Here is a 14,789-nt window from a genome sequence, read left to right on the forward strand (position 1 = left end):
CAAAGTCTTTTATTGATTTGTCACTGTGTACATTACTTGGTTTATGTACAGACAGCAAAACATGTAGTTGTGTTCCCTCCTTGCTTCCCAGTGAGAAACTCACTTGACATTTTATAAAAATGGATAATGAGAGATTTGGTCAGCAAAGATGAAAATGCAGCAAAGAAATAAAAGTGTTAATACTTGGGATGCCTGGGTGGTTCAGGCAGCATCTACCTCCATTCTACCGTCAGTTCAGGTCATGATCCCAGAGTCCTGGAATTGAGTCCTGATTCTCCCTCTGCCACCTACTTCCCTTGCTTGTTCTCTCTCTCTGACGAATAAATAAAATCTTAAAAAAAAAAAAAAAGTGGTAACATTGGAAATGAAAATCAGGTAGAATGTAAATGGAGTTATAGAGAAAGAGCCAAGAGTGGGAATGGTGACACAGCCATTTTTTGAGAGACTCTAATTTATGTAGCTGGAAGAATGTAGTAAAGGTGAGCTTTTCACCATAAGTAAGGGAAATGGTTGTGATGAAAGAATGAAGATATGCCAGAGAAAGAAATGGTGCCAAAAAAACTTCACATTAGAGGAACTCTGGAAGATAGTTTATAATATTGGAAGTGCCAAGGATTAAATGTTGGAAGGTGATACAAATTTGGACAGGAGTTTGGTAATTTACTAAAACATAGGAAAGATGCTTGCTCTGTATCTTACATGGTGAGAATAGGCAAACCCATTAGGACTACTCTTGCTATGTTAATTTCCAGTGTTTCTAATGTTCTAAATTACAAGGTACTAAATAAATGTTAGTTTAACTGTTTTTCAGTTTCCTATACATTATAACCGAGAGAGTTTTAATATTTTTATAAAAATTTTAAAAGTCAAAGATTGATTGCAAGAGTTATAATTGATTATCAGGATTGCTTTGCATGGTTTTAGCTTGCTCTCCTGCAGGTTACAATCCCTCACTACCATATAAAGCAAGCACTGCTCTTAATTTCATTAAATTTTGGCTTTTACATTCCATGTAGGAAAAATTATTTCACTAAATCTGAGGATACTGTGGAAATTCCTAAATCTGGAAATGTGGCATTTGGTAATTTTTGAAATTACTCTTTCAAACTGTTAAATAAACATTGATATTCTCATAATCTGGATTATAAAAAATGTAATTTAGGTATAAATAAAGTATCATAAAGAAATGTAAAAAAAAGAAATATAAATATAGCCATATATGCCTAGTACTTATAGACTGTCTCTCATTAAGAAGTTTGCATAAAGGTAAATTTCAAATTTGGTTTTTTAACTATAGAATGATCAGTAATTGAAAATTATTCTTTCACTTTGTATAATACCCTCAAGATCTATCCATTTTGTCACAAATGGCAGGATTCCTTCTTTCTCATTGCTGAATAATACTCCATTACATCTATGTATCTATATCACCTTTATCCATTCATCTGTTGACAGATTCTTGGGTTGTTTCCATATCTTGGTTACTGCGAGCAGTGCTGCAATGAACATGGGAATATAGATATCTCTGAGATAGCATTTTATTTCCTTTGGATATATACTCTGAAATGGGGTTGCTGAATCATATGATAGTTCTATTTTTAATTTTTTGAGCAGCCTCCATACTGTTTTCCATAGTGGCTGTACCAATTTACATTGCTACCAGTAGTAGAAAGGATTTTCTTTTCTCTACATCCTAGCCATCACTTGTTATCCCTTATCTTCTAGGTGATAGTTATTCTAAGAGGCTTGACAATAATACCTTATTTTAAGTGTACACAATGTTATATGTCAGTTACATCTCAATAAGTGTGAAAGAAGTTATTCTTTTTTTTTTTTTTTTAAAGATTTATTTTTTATTTATTTGACAGAGAGATCAGAAGTAGGCAGAGAGGCAGGCAGAGAGAGAGAGAGAGAGGCGGAAGCAGGCTCCCCGCCCAGCAGAAAGCCCGACACGGGGCTCGATCCCAGGACCCTGAGATCATGACCCGAGCTGAAGGCAGAGGCTCAACCCACTGAGCCACTCAGGCGCCCCGAAAGAAGTTATTCTTTACTTGTTATACAAGTTTTACAAGTGTAATGTATTATACAAGATGTAAATATATATATAAATTTTCAAATAATATTGAGGCATAAAAAGTGAAAGTTTATCCTCTAGATAAAGTTTAGAACCAAATTCTCAAGTTCTGTTAAAAATTGTTTTTAAACTTTGATTAGGATAATATGGATTTAATATATTCCCTTCCCCTTCTAGCTTTCATCCTTCCTTCCTTGTCTTTCAGTAACATTATATTTATATTTTGTAGTTTTTATCATAGAGATCTTGTGCATTCCTTATTCATTTCTGTGTATTTTTAAATCTTGGTAGCCATTTTGAATTGTCTTCTTCATTATATTTTTAACATTAATTATTAATGGCATATAGGAAAACAAATGACTTCTCTGTGTTCTGCATTAGGTTTCTCAGTGAACTCTCTTCTTATCTCTAACAGTTTTTCAGTATCCTGTGCTTGGACTTTCTGGGTTGATAATTACATTGTCAGGAAGTTATGAGAGGTTTATATTTTATTTTCAGATATTTTTAACTCATTTTCTATAGGGAGAAAAAGCCTACTGGGCTCTATATTGGAACTGCATTAACTCTATAGGTCAATTTTGGGGAGAATTAACATTTTAACAGTATTTTGCTTTGTGACTCATGATCATGGTTCTATTTCTTTACTTGTTTTGGTCATCTTTAATTTCTCTCAAAGGTGTATTATAGTTTTTAGTGTTTAATTTTAAGTTCTACTATTTTGTTACTGCTTTCTCAAAATACTTTGTGTTTTTGAGTACTATTTATTGAGTGATACATTTCAATTTTCAGTAAGCAGTTATTGTTTGCTATTTGCCCTTTTTTTTTTTTAAGATTTTATTTATTTGACAGAGATCACAAGTAGGCAGAGAGGCAGCAGAGAGAGAGAGAGGAGGAAGCAGGCTCTCCACCGAGCAGAGAGCCCAATGCGGGGCTTGATCCCAGGACCCTGGGATCATGACCTGAGCTGAAGGCAGAGGCTTTAACCCACTGAGCCACCCAGGCGCCCCTATTTGCTCTTTTATTAAGTAACTAATAGTTATTTTACTTAAAATTTTTTCAGTGAGCTCTTAGAGCAATTATTCATTCACCTTTACTTTTGTCCAGCTTTTAATTTGATTTCTAGATAATACCATATTTCTATGTGGAAGCTTTTAAAATCATTTAGAAATTTTTCTGTTTGGGTGTATATATCATTTCAAAACATCTTTTGGCTAGAAGTAGTTTCCTGGAGGTCAGTCAGTCAGAATTTGATATTGGCTTCAAAGTTACCTGTATTTTCTTTCTTTCTCTTTTTCTTTTTTTTTTTTTTTAAAGATTTTATTTATTTATTTGACAGACAGAGATCACAAGCAGGCAGAGAGTCAGGCAGAGAGAGGAGGAAGCAGGCTCCCCGCTGAGCAGAGAGCTCGACGCAGGGCTCGATCACAGGACACTGAGATCATGACCTGAGCCGAAGGCAGCCGCCTAATCCCCTGAGCCACCCAGGCGCCCCTCTTTCTCTTTTTCTTTGTTTCTTTGTTTCTTTCTTTCTTTGACAGAGAGAGAAATCACAAGTAGGCAGAAGTAGACAGAGAGAGAGGGAGAAGCAGGCTCCCTGCTGAGCAAAGAGCCCGATGTGGGGCTTGATCCCAGGACCCTGGGATCATGACCTGAGCCGAAGGCAGAGGCTTTAACCCACTGAGCCACCCAGGCACCCCAGACTTGTATTTTCTTAATATAAATTTTAAATTTAAATTTCTCTTTATAATTTATGTATCATGAGCCCTGAAAATGGAGTTTTGTCACTTTATACAATTGCAGAGTAATTTTCAGGTCTTTTCATCATAGTTAAAAACATTTAAAGATTTCTGAATTTAATCTGCCAAAATTTTAAATGTTGGTTATTTAACCACATTATTTTCTAAAATATGTCAAAGTGCTGGCAACGCATATCTGTATCTTTCATAGTTGGTAGTCCTATGATTCACTAGAGAATCTTTTCAGCAACATCTAACATTGAGAAACCATAATGATACAGTTTATTTTATGATCTTTCTTTGGTGATATCTGAGACTTAGAATCATGAAGTAATGTTTCCAGTGTTTCATGTATTAAGTAAAGTCTCATCTGTGCCACAACATTCTTAGGGAAGAAAAGCTGCCTACCTCAAAATCTTGTGGTCACTTATTACACAGCAGGACTCAAGTTGAAGCACTCATATTTTATTTTTCTTAATAATGTATAGAAGAAAAATATGTGTCTAATATTTATAGCACATGTCCATGTTTTATCCTTGCTTGGTGAAATGTAGTGGACTAAGGAGAATTCGAAATGTGTTGTTTCACATAGTGAATTAGTAATAAGCTTTTTTAGCTAAAATACTGATGAGTTGACTATCTGGAGTCCTTGGAGGAATGGAATATTTGTATTGAAATCCCCAGTGTATTGAATCTTTGATGTATTTTCTTTTAGCAAGCATTAGATCTTGAAGGTCTTCCTCAGATTAGTTTACTTGGCTCTGTAGTTAAAGGATAATGAGCAAATCTGAACATTTCTTTGATGAGAGTCTTAAAATTCCTATAGTTATTATTTTATCTTATTTCATAGTCATACATGTTCCAGAGTATTTGGTTGGATATTACTGATCCTAAAAAAATTAAAAGTAGTTTCAGAGTTCTAGGTGTTTTTGTAAATATATATTTTTTAAAGATTTATTTATTTGACAGAGAGAGGGATCACAAGCAGGCAGAGAGAGAGGGGGGGAAGCAGGCTCCCTGCTGAGCAGAGAGCCCGATGCGGGACTTGATCCCAGGACCCTGAGATCATGACCCGAGCCGAAGGCAGTGGCTAAACCCACTGAGCCACCCAGGTGCCCTGTAAATATTTTTTTAAAAGATCTTAAGCCAAAGACAAATGCTACATTATTATTGTTGGAAAAATGAGAAAGTCCATATAAGAAGAAGAAACTAATAATGTATAATCTTTACTGTCTCCAGTTAATGTATAATAAACATACTAGTCTAAACCTTTCTGAGCATTGCTAATTCCACTCTTCATTCCTTTAACAAAAATGTTTCAGTTGTGTGTATACTTCAAGGATTCATCTTGTGGTTGATGCTGGCATCTTTTTGTTGTTTTGGGGTTGGACATTGCTTAAAGGGTCAAGATTTTTCTGCCATGTTGTTAGTCATCAACACCAGTTCTATAAGCAGGGCTGAGTTTTTAGTAGTGGTACACCTTAGTGAGTTTTCTTTCAATTTTTCCTCCATTGTTACTTTCTGGGATATAAATCAGGGATCAGTTCTTTTTCTATTTCTTCATTTATTCTTGGTTGCTGATTTTTAAGAGTTGCCTTTTGGAAAGATCTGTCTTTCTTGCTTCTCCCTCCCCTTGCCTTCCCCTTTCCCTTTCCTTCCCTTCCCTTCCCCCTTTGGTTCCTTCCTTCTTTCCTTTTAAATTAGCCAGTATTTATAAATTAAAACTGTTTAACTTTTAAAAATAAACCATAAAATTTAGAAAAGCACAATTTCTCCTCTTTTTCGTCTTGACTTTAAAGAATTCATGTGGCTTTTAGATCTAGATTATTATTATTTATAGGAGAACATGAACAACATATGAAAGTCAGTTGTTGTAATACACCACATTAATAGAATAAAGGGGTAAAAAACCACATGATCATCTCAACTGATAGAGAAACAGAGTTTGACAAAATTTAATAATCTTTCATGATAAAACACTCAACAGACAAGGACTAGAAGGGAACTGACCCAACATAATGCTACAGGCCATATATGAAAAACCATAGCTATCATCATAGTTAGTGATGAAAGACTGAAAGCTTTTTTTCTTCAATAAAGACAAGGGTGTTTGCTTTTGTCTCTTCTGTCGAATATAATATTGGAAGTTTTAGCAGAGCAATTAGGCAAAAAGAAGAAATAAAAGTCATCCAAATTGCCAAGGAACTAAAAAGTGAACTAAAATTATCTTTGTTCACAAACAACATGATTTCATATTTAGAAAAATAAATATTTTACCATAAACTTTAAAAATAAACGAATTTAGCCAAGTTGTAGCATAAAAAAGTCAACACATAAGAATTAGTTGCATCTATACACTAACAATGAACAGTCCGAGAAGGAAATTAAGAAAATAGTCCCATTTACAGTAGCTTCAAAAAGAATAAAGTACTTGGGAATAAACTTACCAAGGGGGCAAAAGACTCATTCCTTGAAAATTATTAAACATTGCTGAAAGAAATTAGGGACAATATAAATAAATGGAAAAATATCCTCTGTTCATGGATTGGAAGTCTTGGTATTTTTAAGATGTTAGTATCAAAGTGAGTATGTATTCAGTGTAATTCCCTTCAAATTCCCAGTGATGATATTGGCAAAAACAGAAGAATCTATCCTAAAATTCATATTGATCCTGAATAGCCAAAGCTTTCTTGAAAAATTTATAAATTGCACACTTCCTGATTTGAAAACTTAATTCAAAGCTACAGTTATCAAAACAGTGTGGTAATTTGACACAGACAGACCTGACAGAGCATGCAGAAATAAACCCTTACATAATATGATCAAATGATTTTTATCAAGGGTGAGAGACTATTCAGTGGTGAAAGGATAGTCCTTAACAAATGTTAGAAATCTGGATATCCACTTGCAAGAAAATGAATTTAGACCTCTGCCTCATTTTGTATGTATGCGTGTATATGTATATATACACATACATATATGTCTATGTATATACATATATATACTATAGTAAAGGCAAAATGAGTTAAAGACCTAAATGTAAGAGCTAAAACTATCAGTCTTATCAATCTTTATCAATCTTATTAATTCTTTCAAAGAATTAATAGTTTCTAGTTTTATTAATGTGTTCTACTGTATTTCTGGTTTCTAATTCATGGATCTCTGCTCTAGTCCTAATTATTTCCCTTCTTTTGTGTGGGTTAGGTTTAATTTGTTGTGATTCTCCAGATCTTTAAGGTGTAAAGATAGTTTGTATATTTGGGATTTCTCTGTTTTTCGTCTTTCTTTCTTTCTTTCTTTCTTTCTTTCTTTCTTTCTTTCTTTTTTTCTTTTTTGAGTGAGGCTTGGATGGCTATGTTTTTCCCCTTTGGGACCGCTTTTGCCATATCCCATAGGTTTTTGGATCAATGTGTCTTCGTTCTCATCGGTTTCCATGAATTGATTAAGTTCTTTGATTTCGTGGTTGACCCCAACATTCTTAAGCAGGGTGGTCTTTAGCTTCCAAGTGTTTGAATTCCTTCCAAACTTTTTCTTGTGATTGAGTTCCAGTTTCACAGCATCGTGGTCTGAGAATATGCAGGGAATAATCTCAGTCTTTTGGTATCAGTTGAGACCTGATTTGTGACCCAGATGTGGTCTATTCTGGAGAATGTTCCCTGCACACTTGAGAAGATTGAGTATTCTGTTGTTTTAGAGTGGAAAGTTCTGTATATATCTATGAGGTCCATCTGGTCCAGTGTATCATTCAAAGCTTTTTTTTCTTTGTTGATTTTCTGCTTAGTTGATCTGTTTGTTGCTAAGAGTGGAGTGTTAAGGTTTCCTGCAATTAATGTATTATTATCAATATGTCTCTTTCTTTTGGTTAACAGTTGGCTTATGTAGTTTGCTGCTCCCATGTAGGGGTCATAGATATTCACAATTGTTAGATCTTTTTTTTTTTTTTTAAAGATTTTATTTATTTACTTGTCAGAGAGAGAGAGGGAGAGAGAGCGAGCAAGGCAGACAGAATGGCAGGCAGAGGCAGAAGGAAAAGCAGACTCCCTGATGAGCAAGGAGGCCGATGTGGGACTTGATCCCAGGACGCTGGGATCATGACCTGAGCCGAAGGCAGCTGCTTAACCAACTGAGCCACCCAGGCATCCCAGATCTTTTTTTTTTTTTTTTTAAAGATTTTTTTTTTTTTTTTTTTTTAAAGATTTTTTTTTTAAATTTATTTGATAGATCACAAGTAGGCAGAGAGGCAGGCAGAGAGAGAGGAGGAGGAGGCAGGCTCCCTGCTGAGCAGAGAGCCCGAATGTGGGACTCGATCCCAGGACCCTGGGATCATGACCTGAGCCAAAGGCAGAGGCTTTAACCACTGAGCAACCCAGGCACCCCTGTTAGATCTTCTTGTTGCATATACCCTTTAAGAATGATACAATGTCCTTATGTATCTCTAACCACAGTCTTTTCTAAAATCTAATTTGTCTGATATAAGAGTTGCTACCCCAGCTTCCTTTTGAGGTCTGTTGGCATGAAAGATAGTTCTCCATCCCTTGACTTTCAGTCTGGATGTATCTTTAGGTTCAAAATGAGTCTCTTGTAGACAGCATTCAGATGGCTCCTATCTTTTTATCCAGTCTACAACCCTCTGCCATTTTATGGGAGCATTTAGGCCATTCACATTAATAGTGATTGTTGACAGATAAGATTTTATTGTCATCACGTTGCATGTGAAGTCCTTGTTTCTATGGATGGTCTCTGTATGTCTCTGTTTGGTATCACTGTTGGGATCTTTCTCCTTCTATAGAGCCCCCCCCCCCCCCCTTTAATATTTCTTGTAAGGCTGGCTTAGTGGTCACATATGCTTTCAGTCTCTGTCCTGGAAGCTTCTTATCTCTCCATCTATTCTGAATGACAGCCTTACCAGATAAAGAATTCTTGGCTGCATATTCTTCTCATTTAGTACCCTGAATATGTCTTATCAGCCCTTTCCAAGTCTCTGTGGGCAGATCTGACATTATTCTGATGTTCCTTCCTCTATACATAAGGAATCTCTTCCCCCAACTGCCCTTAAAATGCTTTCCTTGGTTCTAAAATTTGTGAGTTTTACTGTTACATGCCTGGGGGTTGATCTGCCCTCATCGATGTTGAGGGGTGTCCTCTCTGCCTCTAGGACACGATTGCTTGTTTCTTCTCCAGATTAGGGAAGTTCTCAGCTACAATTTGCTCAAATATATCTTCTGGTCCTCTCTCTCTCCACCCCTCAGGGATCCTGATAGTTCTGACATTGGAATGTTTCATGGCATCATTTATTTCTCTAATTCTGTTTTCATGGATTTTAAGCTATTTGTTCCAGGTCTCCTCCTGCTCCTTCTTTTCTCTCAGTTTGTCTTCAGGGTCACTAATTCTTTCTTCTGCCTCATTTCTCTTAACTGTTAGAGTATCTAGATTAGATTGGATCTTATGATGCAATACAAAAATGATAGCATTTTTAAGTTCTGCCAGATGTGCTCCCACTTCTGCCCTTAATGAATCTATGTTGCCATTAATAGTTTCCTGTAGCCTGACTATTGTCTTCATAGCTGCTATCCTGAAGTCTATTTCTGACATCTTGTGTCAATCTATATCCATTAGATCTGCTGGAGAGGCCATTGTCTCTGGGTTTTTTCTTTGTTGGGAATTCTTCCTCCTTGTCATTCTGTTGAGTTGTGGTTGAGGGGATGTGTAGCTGAAAATATCAACCACTACCTAGGCAGGGTGCATCCCGGGAAGTTTCAGAGCAATCGGAAGTCACTGCCAAAAAGAAAAACAACCAAAAACAAAAACCCAGCCAAAATGAGCCCCAAGAGTAAGATTTATAAAGTATGAAAACAAAAGAAAGCAAACAAAAAGACCGATAAAAAGAAAAACCCCTACAAAAACCCCAAAATAAAAAGAGGGTGGTGATGGGAAGGTGGTTGTAATCCTTCGATGTTGGGGAGGAAGGCCATTTCAGTTCTTCCTGGGACTATCTTGTTATCTTTGTTAGAGAACTCAACTTTCCAGAGTGAGTGAAATTTAAACTTCTCTCTATATAAAGGTAGTATTGAATAGGGAAAAAAAAGGACTACATTAAAGCTTGTATCTATATATATTAAAAAAAGGAAAAAGAAAAAGTGTATGTATGAAAAAGTTTAAGTTACAAAGTTACTATGGAATATGTTGTATTAAACACCTATTTGAAATGGTAAGTAGGTAAAAAAATAAACAAGAATCATGTGAAAGAATTTTAAAAAAGAGAGGGAGAGAAAAGTATCTAAGAAATTTACAGGCTGTGAGGCAATACCAGGAGCTTAATATACTGTTTTCCCCTGGTGTTAGGATTTTACAGTTTTATGGGGACCCTATGGGTGTTTTCCGCTTGTTTCCCCTTTTCAGCTTGTCTTTGCCGGGAGGACCTGCTGCATTGTTTTTCAGTCAATCCTGCTTGGGTATAGTTGCCCTTCCTCCTCTAAAGGGGCTGGGTCCCGTGGAAACTGTTTTTTCAGGCTCTTGTTCTCTGGTGGCTTTTCGGGCCTTTTCAGAGGGTCAAAGCAAAGTAAACTGTCGGCACCCAGGCCTCTGCCTCAGAGAGAAGACACAGTCTGCTCCTCTCTGAATGGTACAGAACACACAGACTCCCCCTCTGCAAACTCCGTTGAATACGGCAGACTCCCTAAGGTGATGCGCACCCCCAGCGACCATATCAGTGGTCAGCCAAGGCCCCTTGCTTGTTTCTGTAACCCCATGACACCAAAACTGCAAGTGATACTGGTCTGGGTGAGTCCGGTCCTTCGCGGCTGCCGTTCCTGGAACCACTGACTCGATTCTGCTCTAGGTCCTGCCGATGGTCCTGGGACCTGGAGCTTAGGTGCTGTATGCCTCTTGCTGCCAGGTCCCCGCAGTTGTCCCTTAACCCCCTTTTTTTTTGTTTGAGTGCTGTTATCAGTCCTTTCCCATCTTGCAGCCACCGGCCCCCAAGCTATCGCTGGTCCCCAAGTGCAGGGCACTTTTGTATTGGGGTATTACTTTCCAATGCTCGCTTCTGGTGGCTCCCTCCCCCATCTGTTTATCCTCCGATATCCTTCTACGCGATCCCAACTCCGTCCTTTGTACCTTTCGGCTAATGATACTCTGCCCCCATAGAGATTCAGAAATGTATAAGCTTACATCTCAGGCTGATTTCATGAGTATGCAGAGTGCTCTGGTGGTTATCCAGCGGAATTCAGGGGACTGATTGAAAGAGGGTCCCCTACTCCTCCACCATCTTGCCCCTTCCTTCAGAAACCCACTTTTAATATAAAGATGCAGATTAAAAATATAAGGATGGGAAATATATACTAGCAAAATACTAAACAAAATAAGAGGGCAGCTCCCATCTCCACCCTAGCACTTTCCATTTCTCATAGAGTCCTTTTTTTTTTCTAGTACTCTCTTTTACCATCTCACATATTAAATTTATTTATTGTCCCTCATCCCCATTAGAAAGTAAGCTCTAATGGGCAAGGATTGTGTACTGTTCACAGTTGTATCATCAAGGCAGTAGTCCCTGGCATGGAGTCCTCTCCCAGCAAATATTGTTAAAAGAATTTGACTATAGGATTTTTTTCTTCTGTCATCTGTTAACATTTTTTTGAATAGTGAGTGTTCTATAGAACATTTGGGGAATCCTTAGGATAGGATCTCTGACTTCAGGTAGTCATTGAATAATTGAAACAATGGGCCCCAGAGAACATTTGGTCCCTCTCTCCTTATTTTACAGATGAGGAAATTGAGGGAGGTGTAAAAATCATTCAAAGATGTTTTAGCTGCAGTATTTTGTGAGCTTTCTGTACTACTCAGCAGATTTACAAAATACTTAAGTAAGAGTACCTGGGTGGCTCAATTAGTTAAATGTCTGCCTTTGCCTCAGGTTGTCATCCCCCTGCTTCGGGCTCCCTGCTCTGGGGGGAATCTGCTTCTCTTCCTCTCTGTTTGCCCTTCCCCCCACTTGCGCTCTCTTTCTCCCTCTCTCTCTCTCTCTCTCTCTCTCTCTCAAACAAATAGAATCTTTTAAAGAACCCAAAATTCTCAAACCATAATATGACAGGTAAGGAAATAGAATATAAAAAGACTAGCTCATATTAAAGTATTTTTAAGCTATCCTGTAGAAAGGTCTTATTGGGAAATTGCTAGCTGGGATTATAATGCTCAAAATATCAGATAGTATATTTTAAAATGTATCATAAATTTATAAAACTAATAGTTTCCATATTTTTTGGTAGTTTCCTAGATATAGTGTGTAACAAAAAAAGAATCTTTTTCCAGGAAATTATCCTATAGTTTAAACTTTATTTTGTAGCTATCAAAGTCTTGACTGTTAACAGATATAAAGATATTCTGGGAATGAGAGTATAGGAAATGGGGATATAGGTAGACATACCACTAAATTAATAGAAATAAAACGTAGCACATAGACATCCCAAATGAAAAGTGTGAATTAAAAAAATTCTAGAGGACATTAGAATTAGATGACATGGTAGGCCAGATATTAGGAGATGACTCAGGAAGGGAGTGTGATTAGAATTTGGGAGGAATGTGAAAAGTAAAAAGAATTGAGTTGGGGGTGTGACATGAGTAAAGGCAATAGAGAAGCCAGAGAGTGTTCTGGTAGTGGTACATTTTTACTTTGTCAAAAGCATTTGTGTAGAACAATAATGATTTATGTGCTTAAAAGGGATATTGCAAACTTTGAGGGCATTTAATATTAAGTTACATGGTTTGGATTTTTTTTTTTTTTAAGATTTTTAATTATTTGAGAGAAAGAGGGCATGAGCAGGGGGAGGGGTAGAGGGAGAATGAGAAGCAGAGCAGGGAGCTCAGTGCAGGACTTGATTCCGGGACCCTGAAATCATGACCTGGGCTGAAGGCAAGAGGCTAAACTGACTGAGCCACCCAGGTGCCCAACAGTTTAGATTCTTAGGCACTCAGGGGCTTTTGAAATCTTTCAGAGCGGCTGTCTTTTACAGTAGTGTTTTAAGCTTGTGAAACTGTCAGTGATGTAAATTTGGACAGGAACAGGGGACCATTAGAAAAAGTCCTTTCTGAGAGATAGTGAAGTATTTTAGGATAGTAAGAGTGAGAAAGGATTAATGTGATTGTATAAAAAAATCACGATGGGACCTAGTTATTTTGTAGATTTGAAAGAGCCCAAGATAATTCTTTGGTTTCTGGTATCTGGGAAAATTGGTGGGAATAGGAAGTTATAGCATGAATGTCATTTTATCAATGAAAAATAAGTTTGGTTTTAGACAGCAAGTTTGAGATGAGAGAGATATCTAATGATGTCCAGTTATAGAAGTGGAGCTAGGGCTCAGAGTTAGGGCTAGAGTTTGGGAAATTGATCCCCATAGTGTGTGAAAGTTAAGTCCCGAAGGTGAATGAAATGTTAGGAGTTTTAGAGATTGTAGATTAGTATAGCCTGAAAAGATGGTGATCAGCCCAGAATTTTAGTGGGCAGAGAAGAGGACTTGGTGAAGGGAACTTCGGAAAGTAGTGGTTGGAGAAGTAGGGGGACCCATGAAAAGAAAGCCAGGGGAGAAATAGCTTGTTTAAAATAACATTTATTCCACCCTCACCCCCGCTTCCATTGCAAATGCAGTATAATTTTAATATAAGAACCTGGGAAATAAAGAACAGCATAAATATTTAAAAAGTATTTATACCCTCATTAGCCAGAGAAAACTACTGAAAATATTTTATTATATGTCCTAAACTACTGTGTATTTCTTCTTTAAAGTGTCTATGTATTCGTATATTTATATTGTTACGGAAGACATTGGTTCTTGATGCAGGCAGTTGAGATGAGTAGTAAGATAACTCAAAAAGACTTCAGCTTGTTAATTCCACAGCTTTTTCCTGATTCCGTTTTCTAAATATTTAATGTATGTAGAATTTATGTTTTGTTTTCAGATGACTAATCTAAAAAAGGTTTCAGCTCTAATACTCTACTTTTATTCTTCAGATGATTGCAAAGGGGAAAAATGCATCTGAACTATTTCCTGCTGTTGTGAAGAATGTGGCCAGTAAAAATATTGAGGTAGCTTTTTTTTTTTAATATTCTATTCATTTATTTGAGAGAGAGAGAGAGTGAGTGTATGCACATGTTTGCTGAGCCGGGGGGGTGGGGTTGGTAAGAGCAGAGGGGGAGGGAGAGAAAGAAAGAGGGAGGAGGGGAAAGAATCTTAAGCAGACTCTGTGTGAGTGCGTAGCCTGACCCCACAATCTTGAGATCATCACCTCATCAAAACCAAGAGTCATGTTCAGCCGCTTAACAGGCTGAGCCACCCAGGTGCCCCTTGAGTGCTATTTTGTTTCATAGTTTTCATTATTCCTTTTGTTGTAAAAGAATCATACTTTTCAGTTACTTAGAAATGCAGCATAAGATCCTTATGTATCACTAGGTTTTTTTGGTTATAATTTAAATGTCCATAATCTTAAATAAATAAATAAACAGTATTTGGATTTTTGGATGGAGAATGTGAAAAGTAAATTGAGATTAATTCACCTTGGTGAGTGATAGCAACTTATTGTGTAATCTTAGAAACCAGTTTACTTGAAATTCTGCCCTAAGCACTTAATTTTAAGATAGCACATGTTGCATGAAATGGACCTAAATTCAGGCAGTATAAGGGCAGTGTTTGAAACCCAAGTTATTATCATTCCATTATCATTATCATTCCAAATGTAGTGTTCTTTTTGAAACATTTTAGCTCTGGTATACCCTGACTCTGTATAGCAGGAGGTGGGCAGAGGCAGGATGCACTGTGAGCCTTCAGTTACTTGTCTATGTGGGTTTGTAAGTGGTGTTTGAAACAGGAATTCAAAGAACTTTGAGGCCAAGGTAATGTTGGGTCAGATGGGCTAGTAACTTTTTTGATAGAATACAAAAGAAAAATAAGTGCCCATTGAGTAGAAACCATTGAGCAGGATGAGTAGGA

General features: G+C 36.9%; 1 protein-coding gene across 3 annotated transcripts in view; it reads left to right on the forward strand.

The window, feature by feature from the left end:
• AP3B1 (adaptor related protein complex 3 subunit beta 1) overlaps positions 1 to 14,789 on the forward strand; it is a 277,679-nt gene that overhangs the window by 35,574 nt on the left and 227,316 nt on the right. For all 3 annotated transcript variants that reach the window (XM_032847913.1, XM_032847905.1, XM_032847915.1), the window contains exon 3: positions 13,814 to 13,888. In XM_032847913.1, the coding sequence (XP_032703804.1) occupies positions 13,814 to 13,888 (75 nt within the window). The remainder of the gene's footprint in view (positions 1 to 13,813; positions 13,889 to 14,789) is intronic.

This window comes from Lontra canadensis, unplaced genomic scaffold, assembly GCF_010015895.1.
Source record: "Lontra canadensis isolate GAN:19392208 unplaced genomic scaffold, GSC_riverotter_1.0 scaffold4, whole genome shotgun sequence".
NCBI lineage: Eukaryota > Metazoa > Chordata > Mammalia > Carnivora > Mustelidae > Lontra > Lontra canadensis.